The sequence below is a fragment of the Bombus impatiens genome, unplaced genomic scaffold, assembly GCF_000188095.3.
Source record: "Bombus impatiens unplaced genomic scaffold, BIMP_2.2 scf_0214, whole genome shotgun sequence".
Lineage (NCBI taxonomy): Eukaryota > Metazoa > Arthropoda > Insecta > Hymenoptera > Apidae > Bombus > Bombus impatiens.
This window is the reverse complement of record NT_176633.1, coordinates 162,372-186,036: the sequence shown is the minus strand read 5'-3', so window position 1 is coordinate 186,036 and position 23,665 is coordinate 162,372. Positions and strand designations below refer to the sequence as shown.

At 31.7% G+C, this 23,665-nt stretch overlaps 1 protein-coding gene across 1 annotated transcript in view; it reads left to right on the top strand.

Annotated features, from left to right (window-relative positions):
- Window positions 1–1,778: 1,778 nt before the first annotated feature.
- LOC100740410 overlaps window positions 1,779–23,665 on the top strand; it is a 74,968-nt gene continuing 53,081 nt past the window's right edge. Inside the window, exon 1 of the mRNA XM_012383329.3 lies at window positions 1,779–2,090. Within this exon, the coding sequence (XP_012238752.1) occupies window positions 2,068–2,090 (23 nt within the window). The 5' untranslated portion in view covers window positions 1,779–2,067. The remainder of the gene's footprint in view (window positions 2,091–23,665) is intronic.

Below are 23,665 nucleotides of genomic sequence, written 5' to 3'. Positions count from 1 at the left end.
AAATTCCTGCATGTTATGAAATTACGATCATTTGCAGTCGACAGTTTCCTACTGTTTGTTCTTTGCAACTTCTACGCTATTCTTTTCCGTTTTTGTTACCGAATTTCCGAGAAATAATTTATTTACAATAATAATTGTACAATTGATTGCAATGCATGAAATGATGCTTTACTAACATTTTAAATTCTGAAGCTACTTAAATTTTAATCAGTTTCCGCCATTCTCCTTTATAATTTATCTTGTATGATATGTAATTACGAATACAATATTGTGAAAGAAAGTAGGAAAGATATCGGTGCGATTTATCAGCGACAAAATATTTACAGGATAATTTAGGTAATAGAGTGAAGATAAAATATCTGCACAATGTATAATTATGCAATTGTCTACAAGAAGCCTCGAATGAATTAACATTTGATTAGTTAAGAAACATATCTAAAGAATGACAAGAACTTGCAATGTCAATAAGAATCTAACCACGTAGTTTTTATCGCAAAGTAGTCAAATAAATTGATAATTAGCGCTCGATAATTCAACTCTCCGTTATTTAATTTATCATCACATATTTCTACTATACAAAGAAACGTCAAATATTTTGCAAAATATTTCTGAAAAAACAGATTCAAATCAATTTTACGTATGGAGCAAATATCGTGAAGCTGAATAAGCAATTTGTAAATAATCAGCGTCTCAAACTGTATACCAGTACCAGTATTATTAAGATATATTTTAAAGTATCGAACAGCGCAGAAGGAATAAAGCGAAATTCACCAAAATGTGAATGCTATAGATTATTACAGCTCTTTGATTATCTCCGATTTTTAAGTATACTCGCATTCGATTCGCAGTTTTCAAAAATAGGAACCTCCCATGGATGGCCTAGGGAGCAACTAAACTTAAGCCATATTTCATACATTTTATATATTTCATATATAAGAAGGAAAGAAGCATATATCACATTTCTTAGGAGCATCGCGACGAGAGAAACCGAGGAACAGATCGGTCAGCTTGCGCGTGAGAGTCATCGCCGAGATTGAATCTGTCTGAAAAGCGGGTGAACCCGGCGCGTATCAGTAGGTTCCTTCCGCGTGGTGCTTTCGCCGTCGTTCCACTCCCTGTCGTTGCAACTCGTTCTGTTCGGCTCCGTTTTCTTCTTAGCACGTGACGAGAGGTTCCCCCGGACTCTTCTGCTCGTCCTTGTCGGGTTCCACTCGTTCCGTCCCACGTCAGCCTACGGTTCATCCATAAATGCCTCCCGTTTCTCACATGACCGGTAACGTGGTGCTTTCTCTCTCGCTTAAATCGGTCTATCGAGTTGCATGTAAGAGAAGAGGCAACTACAGGCAGCGTTCTAACAACCACCGACCGATCGTTCGATCCTTCTTCTCCTCCATCTCCCAGCGTCATCGTTTCTTCGTCCTTTCTTCGCGTGTATTTTCCTTCGTCCTCCACCTCAAGTCCCTGTAAGTACGTTCTTCTTCCCTCTCGGAGCGTAATTGCAGCGTCGTGCTTTCTTGCTCGCTTCAATCAGTCCTCCTCGTTGGATGTATGTACGTAACCAGGAGGACCATCGTCCTCGCGCTTCCACAGAGAACGTCTATCCTCTTGACTGCTTCTCTTATCCTCCACCTGCTAGCTCGTAAGGTTTTCCTTCTTTTCACGTGACTGAAGTAACTCGCTTTCTCGCTCGACTACACGATCCTCCGTCTTCCTCTTTCCTGTTCGAACTCGTGACTCGTCGGTCTTCGCTGGTGCCTCTCGCGGCACCTCTCGCTTTCACTCGTCCGTGTGAAGAGGCTATCGCAGGCCCTGAGAGCTCAGTATCCGCCGGACCGTCGCGTGGTTCGATGTCGTGCACGAAGCACGACTGGTGCTAAAGCCTGAGAAGAAGAAAGTGTTTTTCGCTTAGTCGTTACATCGGTACGTTCGTCTCTTTGCCGGTCTTTGGGTAAAAAGCTAAATCAGGCCTGTGGACACGCGTGACCTCTCTGGGAAAATTGTGATCACTTCGACAGTATCGAGACAAAGAAATCTTATCAGGGTACCGTGCACCGTGCTCAATTGAACATGGGCAGATTCGATTCGTTCAGGTAAGGATTCTTCACTTGTTCCTTCGGAGTAACTACTCTGGTCTTGTTGGATGCTATAGAGTATGGTTATAAGGTCAACTAGGAGCTAGAGTCAATGGGTTTGGAAGGAATTAGTAACTGGCAAGGCATTTTCTTTTTGTTATCGTTGAAACGCGTATTTTGCAAATATCGCTGTGAGAGTTTTTGAATTTTTGACTTATTGTCTTGGGAAACAATTGATTTCGACGAAATTAATTGCCTTCTTTTGAAAGAATTCAGTAGTATGATCAATATAGCGATCCGAAGACTTAATCCCTTAGAATACCTCGCAAGCCGCTCATAATGATGCAGACAATGGTCCGAATACGACGAAAATAAATTGTTAGAAACATGAATTTTAGTAGGTAAATTTAAAGGACTGACAATTGTCGAATATAGATTGCATATAACATTTTAATGCTCTTTATGCAATAAGATATCAAAGTATATAATGACTGCCAACAATTTTTAGTCTAAATTGTTATTTTATTTCGATCGAAATTATATATTGAACTTTGTATAGATAATTTTAAACATTGCATTCAGTAAGCTATCATACATTACACGTTACACTTGTGCAATAGGCTTTTACTTTCAAAAACCCGCTATCTTAATAGTATGATAATACTACCGTACCTATCCTCTGTCAGGGATTTCAGTGAGTCTTTTTTATATGTATTCTGACAGCCACTAAGGAAATATGTTGCTTAAAGAAATTGCGAGACGAAGGGTTGATTCGCGATGTTTGTTCCACGTAGAATACGTGGAGAATTACGAAAGTGGCTCATATAGAAGATTTAGCATTTTGGCACTTACTTTGTATCTTTTTCTGACCAATATTGAAATGACATATATTCGCTTTCAAAAGAAGTAATTAAGGGTTAAATATTTTAGCAGGGATGTATCTAACAACTTTAGATTATTACAAAATTTGGAACAACAGAAATAGAAATATATAATGAAGATAATAGAAATATTTAATAATAATAATAAAAAAGAAAGAAAATCATGAAATATTACTTTAGAGAATGCGTATTCATTTATTCTAGTATTTTTATTTATAAATTTATATTTACAGCTTTTTACATAAATATTTACAGTTCAAAAATAGCAAAACAAAACGATTAATGTCCAAGAATATTTTTGAGATTCCTATTTTTATTATTCCCAATTGAAAAGCTGGAGTATTCTCTAACAGATATAATTTGCAATCAAATTATTTATGAAATATCATGCAAATGTAATATCACATTTACCAAGAGAAAGTGTTTTCTTATTTTATGACTGAATTTAACAACACTCAATGATATTTCTGAGATTGACTTGTTACTTTAAACAAAGCATTTTGTCCACGAATTAGCTCAAAATATATTTATAAATAAATCAATATTTTATATGACCTCCTTTTGCCTTCTCAGAAGCGGCTGTTCTTCTGAGAAAGTTGCCGAATAACTTTTTAATAAACTTGTTCAGCATTTTCTATCATTTTCTCCTCAGTACTTCAAACAGCTGATTCCCATTTTTCACATTTTTAACTTTCTTTCCGTTCCTGACTCATTTTAGACAATTTTATACGTATTGTGCATTATTGCGTTATTTATCCCTTCTAGCTCTACCTCTGTAGCTTTCTGTAGCCGGATTTTATATCTGTAATTTCATACCGTAAATACGAAAGATAAAGATCTTTGCTCAGAAATAGTTTCTAATACAATTCTATAAGTATTTTGAATATTCTATGCAATTTCATACAAGTGCTATGGATTTTTAACCAAGAAATATAAAACTTATGTCGAAAAAGTTAAGATGAAAGGAACATGGAAGAATATAATGTAGAAGGAAAAACAAATATCCACATATTTTATAAAGAATCGTTCGAAAGAATGCCAAAAAATAAGTCACTATGAATCTGCAAAAGTTGCCTGAAAAATGCCGAATTGCTAATTTTGATTCCGGTAATCCCAGTATCACAGACTTAAACGGAGATTTAAACACGAAACGACTAACGCGAGGCAAAAACTATCTAAAAATTCATTTACATAATCCATGGCCTAAAAAACAGTCCACCAAAAATATTTCGTCGTGATCAGAAGACCGGCAAACACATACAGGCTGACTTTTGCACAACACCAGTGTGTGTACGTGTTCGAGTCTAATAAGGAGAGACACAGTCGAACTGACCGAAGTCTGACTGGAATAGGGTCTCGGCTTCGAAGGCTGATGCACGGTGAATCCTCGACGGAGGCTCGTTGCGTGTATCTTTAATTGTGCTCGGTTGCCTAAGATCTGACGTGTATCAACGTAACGAGTTAAGTAACGCGTGGGCGTTCAGTGTGTACGCGATATAGAAATGTCAGATTTCTCATGGTAATCCCGTATGTTGTACCGTTGCGGATACCAAGCATCGCGAGTCATTTCTGTCGATTGTGTGTGCTCGCTGCGAGCGCGTGCAGGGAATCAGAATCGATCGTAAATTCGTCGACGGGACAGGAAGTGGACGTTCAACAGTGAAAGTCGACGGATACGTTTTTCAAATTTTCGAGTCACGAATCACGCTTCTTGACCCTCCTGCTGTTTAGTAGCACAGATAGAACGTTGCTGATAAAGATGAGTCGTTTGCTGGGTAAAGGGGAATCATTTTATTGTAATGATACGACGATGTGTAGCAATTGTTGTGTTATATTGGTGATTACCGGAATGATACGACCCGCATAACGGAACAGTTTCGGTTGTCAAACTGGCTCTATCAAGAGAAACTGTGGCTTACGCTAAATTTAGAAGTATCCGGATACCTGATTATTTTTAAGACGTATTTCAATTCCAAAATTAAAAGCAAGTAGATTCGTAATAGTTTTATTTCTTTTATGATAATCGTAACTATATACGTTCATCAAAGTATTCGAACATATATTATCGCAACAAATTTTTACGGATATATAATGTTCGTAATACGAAACCTTGTAAAATTCCACTAACACTGTACCGAGACACGACTATCCTAATTATATCGATAAGATTTGAAATCAATCTTGAAAATGTACATAAAAGTAGCAAGATATTCGTTGTAATCCTATAAGTGAAAAAATTGAAAATACATCTTTTAGTGAAAAATTAATATATAATACGAATAGTGGTCTTAAATATACGTATAATCAGTGTTGAAAAGATGATATCTAAGTTCTGTTTTTAAAAGCAAAATTTTATTTAATGCGATTAAATGAATTCCTGGTTCCATTTATCTGATCGTGAATTCCTACTATATGAAAAGAAAATCATAGGCGGAGGGGTGAATCAGTGAATTTCCATTATATGTGAACTCCACTTATGCACAAACTATTTTTCCGAATCCTACTCTAACGTATTTGTTCGGATTTTTATTTTATTAAAGTATATCAGGAAATATTTCACATTTTCAAACGTGAGTTATTAAAATAGAATGAAGAGTAGAAACGTAAATAAGGAGAAAATATCGTAACGTTGTAATTAGTGTGGAGAAACCGTTCAGACGATGCATCTATATGGCAGCGTGAATCATATGTTCTTACTTAACTTATGCATAACGTTTATTGAGTAAACGATCGTACACTGAAGTGTATTTTTCTTGAACTAAAGAACATTGATTTCTATGAACTAAGTTCGCGTTTTACGATACTATATTCGTGATTTCTTATCGGGTATGAATAGTGTCGCTGAAATAAAATAAATAACGTTAGAGTAGTTAAAAATTAATATTTCTATAAACGATCTAAAAAAGTGTGAAAACGACAGACAGATGTACTTAACATTTTGTAGAATATCTTAACAATGTAAATATATTCATAGTAGAAAATAGAATACTAATTATACCAAATATTAATTTTTAACTTACTTTACTACCTCGAATCTGTATATTACTGCCACATTTACTTAATTTTTTAATTGAAAATCAAAGGACATAAGCCAAATAATAAAATAGGAATTACGTTCATAATTATTAAAATTATAAGTAACTCATTGTACGTAATCCTTAAGGATTGACAAGTGTTAGTTACAAAATTTTCCCAACAATAGATTTGCATCACACAAACGTAATTACGATGTATTTGCTAAAGGAAGAGTAAGTTTTAACGACATGAACACTTTTCACTTGATTCAACAAAAGACGATAGAAACGAAAACGCGTCATTTCAAATGAGCTGTTGTCTTGTTAAATTTCCAGTAAACTATCTGACGATAAATGTCGAAGGAGTCATGAATCGATTTTCCTCGTGATTATCATTGATCGATCGTTGTAATTGAACCGTTTAATCGCCTATACACGCTACGTAATCCTTCTTTATATTCTTAGTAGTTAACCGTTATTATGAAGCTATTGTTTAAGATATAACGTAAGTTGCAAATTTTATAGTGCGTTGATAAAATCTTCCATAAATGGTAGGAGCGATCGATTGTCGTAAAGTTCTGCGCATTGAAGTATGTAGAGCTTCCAGTGCAAGTAGTATGAGTCGCTATAGGTCAGACTCGAACGAATTCTCGCAACAGGTGAATTTTATATTTGATCTTATAGTACCTAGGCTTTTATTTTATACAAAACGATATAATAATTCATGTACAATAGCTTTCCTTGCCAAATTTGCGACTCTAAATAACGAATTGCTAAAAAATAAAGATGATATTTTTGTTACATATATGTAACGTTTGAAATATGCTCGAAAAAATTGTTTAAGTTAGGTCACCATAAAAATTACTTTACGGATTATTTATACGTTTAAAGAATTTCATGTAGAATATTTTTCTCATATGTGTGATTAAATTTTGAAAAGTACTCAATGTAAAATAAAGTTTAAATTAAATTACATTAAAGTAATTAACGATGAACATTAATATTTCAATATTAATTTAAAAATACTTTGGATTTTACTCGCAGTCATCTTATTCTCTATGGTAATTTTTTGACATACTTTTAATTATATTATTTGAAACGATAAAAAAATTTTTAAATTTTAGGATGATGATCAAGGCATAATTATTATTTTATAATAATTATAATTATTAATACTTTTAATATGTAAATGAAAAGATTTTAAATTGTACACGCTTGTCTGTGATGGTATAATTGGGTACAGCGTGATCCTATGTGAAAAAAATAAATGAAAAATATGGAATTTTTTTATATGACGCTTCGTTTTTTGGAAGATCAAGTTTGAAAAGTTATTAAGTATACTTAAACTTGTCTAAGTGCAGACTAAGCATGACTAAAGAGTCAGCTGGAGATTATTACATATACGAAAATAAATCAAGAATGTGAGAATAAATTTTGTCCATTTAAACTGTCAATTTTCTAGAAAATAAAGTTTGAACGCTTAAATGTTAAGAACTGGTCAGGCATACGATACGATCTCAAATTTATTTTTCTCTAAAAGAAAGCATTTTATGAAAAAACTTTATTCCATATTTCTAACTTATTTTTCCTCGTAGGGATCATCCTGTATCCCTTGTACCACCAGTTACGGAACATCGCGTATATATTTAAAAAAATTGCTTATTTCAGAAACGCAAGCTACTAGACTTTAAGATCTAGTTGATCATTTAGAAACAAGTGCACTTTTGTGATATTTACACGTGTACGTACTGAAGAAACGTTTACTTCGCTGAATTTTGTAACATTATTCAAGTAAATAATTGTATTTAACAGTATTCTTATCGAATATTTAGATTAATTGGTGTGAAACTATTTACGATAGAGAACTATTCGATAAAGTGAATTTCGATGTGTTTATAGCTACATGCATTTACGTAAAAATATATTCTATGGATCGTAAAAGTAGTGACGATTTAATTGAATAAAGAGGATTCTCTTATTACTGAGAATTACTGCGACTTAAATCACGAGAGTTTCCGAGAGATAAATTATACGAATATACGAAGAAAAATTCCAGAATCAGCCGTGGAGAACACGGTGAGTAAGAAAAGTATGCCTATTAACGAAAGCAGTTAAAATTCACTAAATTACCGAATATGTTTAATGAGTTTGATTTAGCAATAAATATTTTATTAATTTAGAGAACGAAATTGTTCAAATAATTATAAATTGTTTAAATAGCGTAAGGCATGTATTTCACAGCTTCTTTTTTATGAAACTTCAAGAATTTGAATTTATATTTGTCATACACAATTTACTTTAGACTTTTTATAATTCTAACAGATGCTTTTTTATTATTTTATATTATTTTATAATATTATAATAACGAAGTTTAGCATCAATACGCGAAACAATTTATTTTTAGAGCTTTGTTTCATTTTTGTTAGAATTGAAATGTCCTTATACTAGTGATACTAGTTTATATTTTTCTGTAAGGAATTCATTTCGTGATTAGTAACATAGATTCCATTTTATAAGCATTACAGAAATTTTCCTGTAACTCAAAAATTAATAAACACTTTTTCGGTTAGCTATTCTACTTATTTATATCGAGAATCATTTTCCTTTTCATGATCGAATTACGCAATTACATAGTCGATAGTATTAGACTCGTGATTTATAGCGAAATGATAGTGTACAGTGTACATTAAAGCATACAATTTTTCATTAAATGGATCGAATTAATGTGTTGCATAGTTTTTTGTCATCTTACCGTAGCCGACAACCTTTAATCCTTTCAATTACGGTATCCTATTCATTGCTTCCTTATTGAGAAGATATTGATCTCTCACTTTGAAGGACATAATCTGTATGATACACTATGGTAAAAAATACGAATAATTATGAAGATAAAAAATAAACGTTCTATAATTGAAATATACTAATATTTTGTAATAATTTACATATTTAAATAAATGTGTTTTGTAAATATAATTACGTTGTTATATTTTAGACACGAGCCATTGATCGTAGACAATTAAATGTAATTAGCAACCTTCACGCAGTTTTGTTGGATACTGACAAGTGTGATATTAAATAAGCCATACGTAATAATTATAGAAAAATGCCATGAAATTTGTAAAACATTATAGCGAAGTGAATGTATTATAACAGTAAAAGTTATCGGTAAAAGTTTACGAATCGTAAAAATTTAAATCAATATTTAATGAAATCTGGATACATAAGATTTTATATAAAAATTTGAATATTCCTATATAGCTTTCAGCAAAACCAGCTTGCCAAAACTACGAAAACTTTCACGACAGAATAATTATTTCTTATGTAATTTTTCATTTCTATAATTCGGTAACAATTTGTACGTTCTAGCTTGAATCATTTGTAATTTTATCGAAGAAGCGTTAAATATTAATTTTGAAAGTGTATCGAAATTTTTATAAGGTATATGATTTAAGCGCTACAACGAACTCCACTGGATGTCTCTAATTATGTTCCAAGCTTGAACGATTGTGTTTCGCAACGTTTAGTATGCATTATGTAAAATATAGAAGCTCATTATTTCATACATCGTTACCTTTATTATCATCACTATGGTAATTGTTATTTCTGGTATTTCATTTCAGTGTAGATTAAACATCGCGTTTTCTTTTTTTAATAATCCATATACGCTACTGTGCAAAAATCTGAGGCGTAGGAATCGAAATCTTTTACTCCAAATTGTTGGCTCATTTTGGAAAATATAGACTGAAGACATGCATATACGAAATCGTTTAGAATGTGACAAACAGGAAAAACTAAAGTCACAAACCAGTGCTTGGAGGTAATATAAATAGAATGGCAGGAACTAGTGAGTTTACTGAAAAACTATTACTCGAAATAGTTTACCTTATCTAACAAGTAAAAAGAGGAAAACGAAAATGAACCAATAAAATTAGTACTAACTAATTACTAAATAGTAATTACTTATAAACTAGTGTTACACAGACTAAATATTACTAATTAATATTAAAAACGAAACAAATATTAATTATTAAATCAAGTACTTGAATTAAGTACTTTTTAAAACGCACAAACAGAATTAAAATAACACCAAGTGTTTCTTAGTCAAATATTAATTCATGAAAGTGAAATATTTCCATTAGTAATAGTATTTTAAGCTTTTTGTTTGATTAGTTCAGTTATTTGGAACGTCTCAGAGGCACACATACTGTTAATAGTCTTAAGTAGGTATTTCTACAGGCATCGTGGACATAAGAGAAGCACGCTTTCACACGCATAATGTAAAAATATACTATCTTCCCCTCCATTTTGATACGTGTTTCTAGCTCGTTTAACGCGAACGATATATTATATAAATAACATATCTGCAAGAGTTTTCCATTGATAGAAAGTAAGCGTAAAAGTAAAGATTTATAGAAATCATGCGTGCACGTACAGTGAAATCTTTGCCATTCTCGTGCAGAAGTTCCGAATCTCATTTTACTTATCACGTGCCTTCTACCGAAAAATGTTAAGAACAGCGATTAAATTTAAGTTTCCTAAAAAATAATGAAAGGAAATTGATTGTATATATTGTATCGCTGTAATATAGGTATTTTTATAAAAATGGAGTTATGGTTAAAGTACCTCCAAAAGTATTTTTAATCTGTGTATTATCATAGATCACCACAATAGTTACCATTATTATTACAAAGCATAATACTCTAAAATTAATTTTGAATTAAATTACTTAATTTTAACGGCCACTAATGACAATTAGTGCGTAAAATGTAGAATGTAAATTAAAATTATATGTCGTGAACTAAAAGTAAGGGTACACAAAAATTTATTGAGATAGGATTAATAATACAAACATAAGTAAAGAAAATTAAATAACGATATATTAATTTCTATTTTTATCTTCTAGTTTCGATAGGCAGTTTAATTTGGCGCATGGCGCGAAACGTTTGGCGCGAAACGTGGCGCGAAAGCAAACATGTCAGAGAATAAAATTAGAAATTAAGAGTAAAAAGATACATATGACATTATAAAACCGCGTGCACGCGTGGAAATAAAAGAAAAGCTCAAAATAGTAACAAATTTGTGTGCATTTGTTCTTGAAATTTAAGAGCGACTAAAAGAAAGAGCGACCAAACGTAACTAAAATTACTCTGTAGCACATTATAGTATAATCCTTATTACCATATAAGACTATAAAGAAACGGTAATTACGCAGTGTTTTAATTTTTGCATTGCTTCTTCAATACTGCAGCACCAAAGTTAGCTATGATGTGTAATAGGAAGCGTTTTATGCAGTTTTTACTTGCTCATAAATCCGTTGTTTTGTATTAATCATTCTTTATGAAGTGCGGAATATACAAGATGTATTGAAGTGAAAGGAATTAGTTTTAAATGAGATTCTTCAAATTCCTCGATTGACATACTCTAGGAATGTTACGGTATTTTTCAGGTGACGCGATCAACTTATTTATTTTGACTGACTTCAAGAACAAATCGTTGTTATTATAATTGAAATTAATTCTCAGTAATCCCAAATAATTTTGTTTATACGATTGTTACTGAAAATTTAACTCACTCATTAGTATTAATTGAAATTTATCATTCAAATAATGGATCTAACTAAGTTGTGTATCGTATACATTATCAAAATTTTCCTAATAATAATTTATTATAGGGAAAGTCCAATTCTTTTTAAATTGTAAGTTTCAAGAAACAGATACATCTGTACAAGTATATTATTGTCAGATTTATTTACAAACTATTCTCTTTCCGCGCTATAAGCTCTATGTACTACATAAAATATTATACAAAAAAAATAAAGTTCTTAATTTCTTCTTAATTACAGGCTAATAAAAAGTAGTACATACGAGTTTATGATCCCGAATTGTTTTCGAACATCATAATAAAATAAAATGCACCAGCAAAATGCTAAAATTATTTTTTGCTTCAGTCGAGAATCTTTTATTAGAAACTAGTTTTTCTGTTATTCCTTCTAAAGAGATTACATACTTTGTTATATTATTTGCTTAATATCTTAAAAGATTATTTCTTATTTATAATATTTGTCTCATTCTTATCGCCATCCGTATTGTTTCCTACGGCAACTTTTCATTCCTTCGATGATAATACTTTGCACATTCAGTCCTTTTTAAATGCTTTCTTCAGGGGAACTACCATAAAGCAAACTGCCCAATTTCATGCCATGATTTTAATATGAAAATCCGTGACCTTATTCGCATGTAATAGTATTAACTACTTGTATTATGATATTGAGCCACAGTCGTCGTACAGATTATGGTTCAAATGCAACAACGACAGATTGCATTCGTAATGAAGTTTTATTTTAACACTATCTTAAACTTTATTAAGGACAATCAGACATAAATTACATACACTGTTCGAATACTTCACCTCTTTTGCCAAGTGCGAAATCATCCCCCATCATCGCACGAGCACTTTTTCGGCAGAAATCCATCATATGGTTTAGACACGGTTTAGAAAATTACTCAAATGTGTTCTAAAAAATCTTAAAGTAATAAATTGGTCCAAACGATACCACAGAATTTTAGGGTAAAAGATTTTCTAATATAATCAAAATTCTCGTGGCCCGTCCTTTACTTTGAACCTAACACTATAAGGATGTAATTTTAGGCGAAGTTCGTACATTATAATTGGACAAAACGATTAGAAAGATCTTAATGAAATTCTTCCTTTGAAATCTTGATATATAAAACTTCTTAAAATAGTCGAAACCCATGACCTCTTCTACGAACCTGATCGTTCTATTGTAGAGCTGCGTGAATGCAAGTTTAGGAAACAATCGTACGTCACAATGGTAATTTAAACGACATTCGACAAAGTAGAGTCGTATATTCAGAATTTTTAGATAAAAATCTTTCTGTGAGGTGAACTAATTCAAATGCACAGTCTCCTTTCATATTTTAATCTTGATCGTTCTACTGCAATTTACGACAATTTTCAACTTGACTCGTGCCATTTTAACGCCATAGAAAACGCAATTTTACGAAAAGTTCGTGCCTATAAATATCGCAATGTTAATGTAAACGATACTTGACAAAAGAGTTAGAAAGATTAAAGAAATGCACATAAGATAGAAGCCTATCCTATATTTTAAGCCTGGTGGTTCTCTTCGAACTATACGTATACGAGATACATATCTGAATATATGAGTGCAATTTTAAGAAATTGAACGTTATCAAGTGTATTCCGCGAGTCTGTGTTACGGTTATCGTCCCAGATGACGAACGTTACGACGATTAGTAATCTAATAATGCACGTGTTCGTTCTACCGTAAATCCACTACGGTTGTAAACACAGGTATCCTTACGGGAGTGCAACGTCCTTCGCGTTGTCTCTGTTGCAGAGGCGCACGTCCTCAGTTTCACCGGCGACCGCGACAGGAAATTTTCAAACGACTCAACGGCAAAACGAAAAAATTACAGCTTGTCGAACGGAACTGACGAGTCAATGAACACTGGCGCGGTCACGGTTAGATTACATGCCTGCGGAAAGTAGCTTTCCGTGATATGTAGCTCGTTAATCATTTCACAGAATAGCGCGTATTTCGTTAGTCGCGACAACAGCGTAGCCAAGTAATCACGTTAGGTCCGTATCATTTGACCGACACTGTTTTCACCGACAATTCATCGACGCTAAACTTCACCGATACTAGACTTCACCGACATCAGCTTTGACCGACAACAACAGTGACCGACATAGAGTTTAACCAACTGGTTACAGCGAGCTCGGCCAAAGTACGCATTTAGTTTCTAGTATTGTATCAGTTTGCGTTCCATTTTCGCCCGTATAACACGTGCAGCATTGATTTAACGTACATACGTAGGCGATGCTCGTTCGCTCCGCTCGCTCGAAAAAATCTAGTCGAAACGAATATCAATTTGCCGCGCGAGCGTACGAAAAGAAGACGTTTTCGTCGAAAATCACGGCCTCCCTCTGAATTTGTATTAATTTAGATTATAATTCTCCTGGCGAGCGAGCAACGCTGACGACTTTACCACTCGCTGCTATCCATAAAACACAGTATGTCTTATTAACACGTTGACTGGCACGCGTGTTTTCAAAGAAATCTCCGTCAGGCCACGCGTACAGCAGTACCAAGCGTTCTCTGCTAGGTGCTCCCATCGATATTTTAGTAATGCGAATCGCTCAAGCGGTGGTCTCAAGAATGATCTTTCGTTTCGTTTGTTCGCAACGTTAAAACCACTAGCTGTTGTCGAATATAACGAAGGAAAGTGTGGTATAGATTATTCCGACCAAATGGTTTCTTATGCCACCACGGTTAGAAAAGGAATCAAATGGTACAGAAAACTTGGCATTCGATTCTTTCTGGGAATTTCTGTTGTAAACGCTTTGACGGTTTACAGAATTGCAACAAGGAAAAATAGAAATATTAGAATATTTAGACGATTATTAGTTGCCAAATTATTAGGGTTGTCTGAAAATACAAAAAATCCTTGTCTTCGACGGAGTCGGCATAATATCGCCGTTCGGAAAAACTATTCCGGAAGAAGCATTAGACGCGCGTGCAAACTACGTTATGCAAATAAAAGACGTTGAATGGACCGAACAAAGGCACGAAAGAATTTGAAGAAAACAACAACTTATTGAACAAATTGTCCCGACCAACCTCGGCTATGTATAGAATGCTTTAAAGTTTTACATTCTAAATAACTTTTTTAATAAACCATTTTCGTATTTTTATTTTATAACGATTCAACTATTATTACAATTAATTGTTAATTAACAATTTATTATTATGGAATATCTTTTCAAATACCTACGACGATCCTTCCTTAAAACGTTTATATCGTCGATCATTGTTGTCGGTAAAATCTAGCGTGGATGAACTATGGTTAGTGTACCGTTGTCGATGAAAACTATATCGATCGATTCGGATCGGCGAAATAATCCGTACGCGATCATGTTCCTATAAATTTGACAACACTTCGTGTTTCTCCAACGTCGATTCGATGTCTTTGACCAAATAGCTCGAAATCGCGAGAGGAAGTTCTCACGCTCCTTGTGCGTTTATAAATTTGGACCGTTCGCTTGAATATCGTTTGACTGTATCTGTATCATTGTGTTGAGAGCCACGTAAAACCGATACTAACAAAGTCCACTGTTATAAAGTATTTTTATTACAAATCAGTTTCTCAACACTAGCTATCATAAATGAATATATGAACTATTTAGGGGCAAAAATGTTCTATCCTATTAAGTGAAGATTCCACAATTTTAATGCTAGGATGCATAGTTAGTAATTCTTCAAGAACAAAACAATTAACTTCGATCAGCTTAATTTCCGTGTAGTTGATCAAAATAACCGACTTTAATGACATTAATTAATTCCATTAAATTGATTAATATTTCTTAGGAATCGTATGCAACTTACAATGACGCATTTTTGGAAATTTGAATAATTTCACGTAAAATATATAGATAGACGCTCGTGTTTCGTCTGAGATAAGCAGATACGTTTTTCTCTGGATGCCTTGTATAACGTGGTAGAAATGAGATAATAGATGGCAGAAGGAATAAATGTGATTTGTTCTACATAATACATGCTTCTCTCACACAGTCGTAAAGACACAACATCTTTGTTGCGGGTTGAAACTGTCATGTCTCAAATTGAAACCTGCATAGCATTGCGTGATGCAGAAAGCAAACGAGACACGTCAGAAGCGAATGAAATACGAACATGAAAGTACTGGCATAGATACACACTCAGAGTCTTAAGACTAGAACTATCAAATCTATTAAAGTAATAAGAACTCCAAATTCTTGACTTCGTAATTATCGGAAATAATATCATATTATAAAACAATAATAACATATTAAATATACTTTTTGTCGGCATATCTTTTTAATTTTAATCATCCATACATAGAATATGCAGGTACACGTTACAGACTGTTGTAGCGTTAACCATCAATTTGTATGAACATTATCACGATTATCTATCCTGGTACTATATCAGAGTGTGTCGTCAAAACCTAAATTGTAAAAATATCGGTAATATTGAAAGTGAAGACATACGAAGCGAACATAATATTTTTCTTGTCCCTGTATGACATAGTTATCTTTTCATCTGTATTTCATGTGATTAGGAAATGACTTCATGTGAAATAAAATTTACATTACATTAACATTTATCATGCGAAAGGCTTCCTTTCAACGAAAATTAGCATGTAATATGTTTCTAATTAAAAACTTAAATTTTAATCTGCATAGACGAAATTAGATGCAAATAGTAGGACGAAGATTGATGTTTCGCAACAGAGCATTGCTTTAAAAAATATTATTGTTCTTAAAAAAAATAATAAAAAAGAGCAATACGTGTGACTAGCAGATACGACTTGTTTAAATAAAAACTTTATTCAAACTTTCCTTGAATTAATTAAATGTGTTCGTCATTTTTTTTGAACAGATTATTGAGGAGGATATTTTCGTCGACACGTGCACGGAGATGAAACAAGTTTTTGTTTGAGATAACGCACATATTAACAAATATGAATGATTCATAATTATCATGATGCATTTCTAAGTAACAAATTAGATCATAAGGCAAAAGGTCAGTGCTGTCAGTGCGTGAAAAAAAATGACATTACGTCATTTTTTCTGTACAATCTTTTTGTTTCCTTCTACTATCTGTGATACCTGGCAGTTTACACATTCACGTACAATACGTACAGTAAAACTAAGAAAATCTGGATATATTTTAGATGCATTCGTCAGATACATTTTTCCATTATCATAACGAACCTCGAGTATCATTTTGAATCAATAGAATATATCACTTTCTTCCTCATCGTATACTAAAATTTTGTTATGCCCGTTATTCGTGACAGTTAAATCTCCGCACTGAAGTTCTTCTCATACTTGTTTTTTTCTTTCAATATCTTATCGTACTTTAATGTTAACGACCTGCATAATCATATTGCACGATAGCTGCGAGCCGACATTGCTATAGCGAAAAAATGAAATCACTGAAAGTAGCACATTCTTTTTAACCTTATGATAGGATGAAAATTTTGAATTTTGAACTATAAGGTATTTATGAGGTCTATATAGCCGAATTTTCATTTTGTGTCAGAAATAATTTTATCTTTTTCTTTTTAATGCGCTTGCTAATATAGTGTATAGCGTATAGTGTATACTATAGTTGTATACACAGAGTGACTATCATTGAATATTATTCCCAAGGTATTTGTATAGTGACTCATAAAAGTATTCGTACTTGTAAGCACTTTTTATAATTATATCGTGTGTGTTATAGGAAACATTTTAAAATTCCATTAGCGCTGTAATAGGATTCGACTATTATGACTATATTAGTAAAACTTGAAATAACTCTGAAAATATACATATATAGGAATTACAACACATTTAACGCGTGTGTACATTTTGGAGATATGATAAAAGTATTTAACCAATCAATTATCATATTGTTAGTAACCGTCAACATTCAGTGGAATCACCTTTAATATTTCTTGTATACTTAAGATTACCTACAATTTATATTGCGGGCTCGTGTTTTGTTAAATAATTTTTCATTAATTTTTTGACAAATATCTCGTAACTTCTACATAAATTTTCTATATAAATTGGTTTCAAATTTTATCAATGTAATCATGACAGTCGTGTTTCATTACCATGCTAATGAAACTTCAAAATTTTTGTTTCAAAACATACACGATATACGCGTGGATAACATTTTTCTATGATAAGCGTTACAAATATTTTCGTTAGGCAGTGCATACACAATCATCGATAATTAATTAATTGTTACGAAATTGTAACTGATTCTCACGCTTTATAACAATTTCGATCTATCGTATAGTTCTCGATTCGCAACAAAACATTTTTTATCATAAATCGTGATAGGTCACTGCCATGAAAAGATATTGTCACCGCGAACAGACATCCGTGATAAAACGTTACGATTATTTACAGTGTTCTTTGAATTTAGACTTAATCCCTGAAATTATATTTCAAACTCTTTTTGGTGTTTAACAAAGTTTCGAGCTATCGTAAGGGAAGCTTTATTTTAAATTTAAATTCCTTAATTTTACTCTGATCACGTCCCAACAAATGAAATGTTATTTATGAATTAAAACAAGAAATCACATATATTAACAACGACTCATATTTTTCCCCAAATTTAAGAAGTTTATTGGTGTTTGAAAAATAGAATTCAAATTACAGCAGGATGAATAAAAAATCTATAAGCTAAAAAATGTGATACTTCGATATATTTATTCATCTTTCAGATTTATACATATTTTGTTTTATTTATTCGAATTGTTTTTTTTGTTAGACTAAATACAACCAGAACATATTTGGCATTAATAAATTGGAAAAATTGCTTCTGCACCAGTACAAATACGAATTCATCTAAGAGTATAACAATCGTTTACCAAAATAATATTCTAAATTAATACTTATGTAACATTGACAACTCAATGTACATATTTCTTCAAAATATCTCTTTAAACATTCTCAACTATTTAAACACTTAACTATAAACTATAAACACTATAAACTCAACTATAAACACTTCATTTACTATACTACACTATGTCGACAAATTAATCGATCAAGATTTTCTATTTCCGAAATCGTAGAATTTGTATCCATCCATTTGTATACAATAGACAATTTCCTCCAATTTCGACTTCCGGAGAAACTTAACCACGCTATTCCGTAAATATTCAATTGTGCCAACGTTTCTACCAATTTCTAATCCTCCACGGTTCTTGTATACGGACATCCGGATTTCATTAAAATAATCACATTAATTTGAAAATCGAAGCGTACCAATGTGTTTCGTTAGAGAGAAAGCAGAGTTTACTCTGATACTATTAAATGGATCACAATTATATACGCGATTCGCTATTCTCCGCTGTTGGATGTGTAACTACCTTTTTTTATGCGTTGCAATCCCTTGCTTTCGAAGAGCGCGTGTTGAAGTATATCAATGGGAAGAGAGTAAATACTTCGTAGCTCGTAGTTTCGAGAGAGAAAGTAACTCGCATGTTACTTGTGGAACAGTGTAATTATGCACACATACACCTAGAAGTAGTCCTCTTTCGAGGCTAATATATTCTTATTCAGACTCAAACAAGAAATTAAGTATAAATTTCAATAGTATTGTACTTGTTGAATAAATAGTAGAGCGAAACAAGAAGAAGGCGTGGAATTGAAGATAAGAGATCAAAAATTGTCCGTTAAAAAGGATAGAAACAAGAAACGGAAGACGTAGATTGACAAGTACGTTAGGATGATAACTGAATATTATACAACGATGAACACAAATGTAAATTATGTGATTGCAGTTACATTAATGCAGAGATAATAAGTTACTTCTGTTATCGTTTAAACAAGTCTATTCTGTGATATTCACATACAACGAAAGAAAATATTTAAAAACTTCGGTATCGTTCGTGTTGGAAACTGTCAGAAATAAGAAATAGACGTATGTATATCTATATATATTTGTATATATGTATATATGTTGCCAATTTGAAATTCATACAACACAAAATTTAAAAATATACTTAAAAGTCGAGATTAATTTATGTCATTTTCCAGTTATCGAATTAACATATTAAACAACTTAATCAACTGACTGAATTACATTGATTTATAATTAATCTATTATTATATGTTGCAATTATATTTTACCTTAATATACTTTATACATTGGATATGATTAACTGGTTATTACCTCGAACTTAACCTTCTGTAACCAGGATTTCATTTACTCGTGAGAACAAAACACTCATAATAAATTACACTTCCTGACTCTGATCTAAAAATCTGCGATTAATAAATATCAGACATAAATTACTTGGTACAAACAAAATAATAAAGTAATAAAATATAATAGCGCGATAATAAGAAAATGAAATATCAAACTTAAAATATTTAGATACGCGAGCAATATAACTTTCTATATAACCAAGCAGTATATTACGGTATATGATAGTTAATATCCATACTACGATGATCTAAGTTTCAGCGATCAGAAAGCAATTAATTTTAAAGACCAATGACTCCGGTGAATTATGCCGCGAAGAAGCGCGAGGAAAGTTACGTAAATTATTGTCACACCTGTATCTTGTGTGATTACGGTAAGAAGCGTGCGTAACGAGGATAACGATGTCAAAGATGATGAAGTCAAGGAGAGCGACTTTTAACGACAATCTTTCTCTTTCTTCTTCGCATCTTCATGACAATTTCGATTTTTTTTCTTCGGTACTCTGTTTTGTCAATATTACGATAGACTCACCGCCAGTCAAAAGAAAAGTTTCTTAAAATAGAAATTACAAAATTTCTCTAAAAATATTTTTCTATGCTATATATAAATATTTTTGATATAATATAGTTCTTACTTGATAATTCTTCAATTGTATATGAAGAAACATTTTCAATATTTAACATATAAATGTGGATTTAATTTGAAACTGCGAAATCGTGATTTTTGAAATCGTAATTTGATTGTGTAACTCACTATAAAATGTGAGGTGTGAAAAAATGTAGTTTATTAGAAATATAGAAATTTGGTATGTTCGCATTTATAAAATGTACAGGTTTATTTTTTCGAAATAACAACAAATAAACGCACAGATTTGTAAATGCAGGATATCAAATTATGGTAATTCTAGAAAAATATAATATCTACCTTCATGCAAAATTTTTTAAATGCGTTGCAGGATATTTTCACGATTAAATATTTTCCAATAAATTTGCATAATATTTAAAAAAAAATTTAGTTATTATATTACGTAAATTCGATTCTTTTATATTTTCCAAGTAATGAACAATAAATACACAACTTAATACGTACAACATATGAAATTACTGTATTTTTAAGAAATTATAATATCTTAATTCGTACCGAATTTATAAAACGATTTGCTTTTCTCATACTTCGAATTTTGTTTTCTTCAGTTCTTAAAAATAAGAAGTAAACTATAAAACTGTAAGTAAACTATATAAATTACATTTAAAAAACCTAAAGATGTCAAATTACTATACTTAAAAAAAATGATATTTTACTTCGTGCAAAACTTATAAAATTTGCCTGTAAATTTTCGATATTTGCTCTTCTCATTTTTTTAAAACGCTAAGAAACGATATCTCATTTCCTTCTTATAGAATTCCTTAATTCTTTTATGCAATCATTTCCTTCTATACTTAGGATTGTACTAAACGTCGTTAGTAGGCTTATACTAAACGTCGTTTTATTTCAAAGGTATTTAATGTTAAACAAACAGTAAGACACACTTTTCTTTTTCTTTCTCAATGTATACCTTTTTGCTATTACGTGGCTGATAATTTATTCCGTTTAAATGTCGCCGCTATGTACAGAGCTTAAATGTAATACACAATTGGCCGAGATTAAAAAATTGCACGTACTGAAACTATCTGATTGTATAGGTCGATAATCCGATCTATTGTTCAACGGGACTAGTTTGCTCGATACTTTTGATCGTTGATATCGAAACGTGGAATTATTACGTGCAAAGAGAAACCCAATGAGTAATCTGTGCTGATTGTTTGAACGTAACGATAATGTATTAATTGTAGCTACGTATATTCGTAATTTGAATTCATTTGCATTTTATTTGAATGAATTACGAATTACGGATACAATTTATTTTTAACTCTCAAGGTACGTATGCCATTAAAAATTGGAATCACATATGTCATATTGTTGTTTACAGATCAAACATTGAGAATCAAAGAGTATCAATAACTTGCTTCCATGCTTAATAATTTATTTTCAAATGACAGTATTATATTCTATAAAATATTGGTATATATTATAATGAATGAGAATAAAAAGAAATATATAACATAATTTTTTCAAATCAACGTAATAATAAAATATGTATATATAATACGTTTATTTTAAAAAATGTTGTTTTTATTTCTCGACATAAAGATTCTTGAAGGCATGTTTGAACATATTTTGTATTTTCCTCTTCTTTTTCTTCTTCTGCTTCTTTTTCTTCTTCTTTTCTTCTTCTTTTGCGTTTTGCACTGGAACAGAATATAGTGGGAAAACGGTTAGAATATCAAAAAGAACAGATTTTTTGGTATCTTGATATTTGGTATTTGGTAAAGGTATTTTGTTTTCTTCGTTTTTTAAATGTTTAGTAAATAATTTTACCCGTTTATCTTGTTGCACAATAAAAATTGATATCCTTGGGAATCGTAAAACAGTACTTAAAAAGTCGCAGGTGACAGTCGGTTACATAAAAATTAACGAATATGCTGAATTTTTGATCTCATCACTTTCACTTTTATTTGCTTGTCCAGAATGTTTGTAAGATCACCTAAAAGTTCAGAGAAATATATAGCATCATAATTTAAATACCTACAGATATTCTGGTAGAAGCTATACGATGATACGCCATACGAGATTACGTGTGCTACATACATTTAGATTAAAGATAAATTTTTTAAAAATAATTAAGATCGTAATCTCTCTACTTAAATTATCCACCTATTTATCCTGCATAGTTAAATTTAATTAAGAGGTTGCGCGGACTAGTTAGTTAACAAGAGAGGCAATGTATCATTTAACAGGAAAGTATCATTTAAAATCAAAGAGACATCTTTTTTCAAGAGTTTGGAGGCCTTGAAGATTTTTGAAGAAGATTACGATAATAATTATTACTCGATTCTTAAATTGCAAGATTGTTTAATTAGACGTCGAGGTGTGCGTTAAATTTCTCCACTTCTTAAATTTAACAAGGTAATACCACGAACTAGATTTTGTTCTATCATCTATACATTAGGTATTATTAACTACAATAAAGAAAGATATTTATGAAATATGCATCGAATACTAAAGAGATTAACAACGCAAGTATCAAACATATAAAAATTGTTGAAGTATCAGTAGAAATATTAAATATTAGAGCTTCCATTGTAATAGCGGTCGTTAGCGATGTTATAACGATATTAGGGAATTTGTGTAATTTTTTATATAGAAATTAATTTGAAGTAAATATAACTAAACTGATTGGAGACATAAATTTAATATTTACGAAAGATCGTGTAAACGTTAGTTCAACCTTAGGCGTAAAAGTATATGACCGACAACTTTTCATTGAAAAATCAACTGAAACGCAAGAAAATGCTATCGACAAATAATGAAAATAAAATAATCTATGATTGATGACAAAAGTAAACTATTTATTTTACCACTGTTCGATGCTTGACTCACACGGAAATTACTTTGATTAAATATACATTAATTGCGATACATGACGCTTTGGAGAAACATCAGAAAATTTTATTTTAGCAAGCTTATATTAAGTGCTGAATGATGATACTAATAATCTCTTTCAATGATCTTGCTATTAAAATGTTTAATATTAAATTTAATAACAAAAAAATAAGTCGTATATCCACGTATATAAACGTGAGAGACTAATGAACTGTTTCGAAAGGAAGAAACTCCACAGTAGCGCTCGATGAATTTTGAAATACCAACATGGTCAATAATTTCTATAAATCTACTACAATAAGATTAATCACTTGCGCAAACAAGGTTTCACGTGCATCCACCCAACAATAGACTAGATCTGGCGAATTTCACCGATATGCTGTCGAAATTGGAATTCGACTGGATTATCGTGGTCAT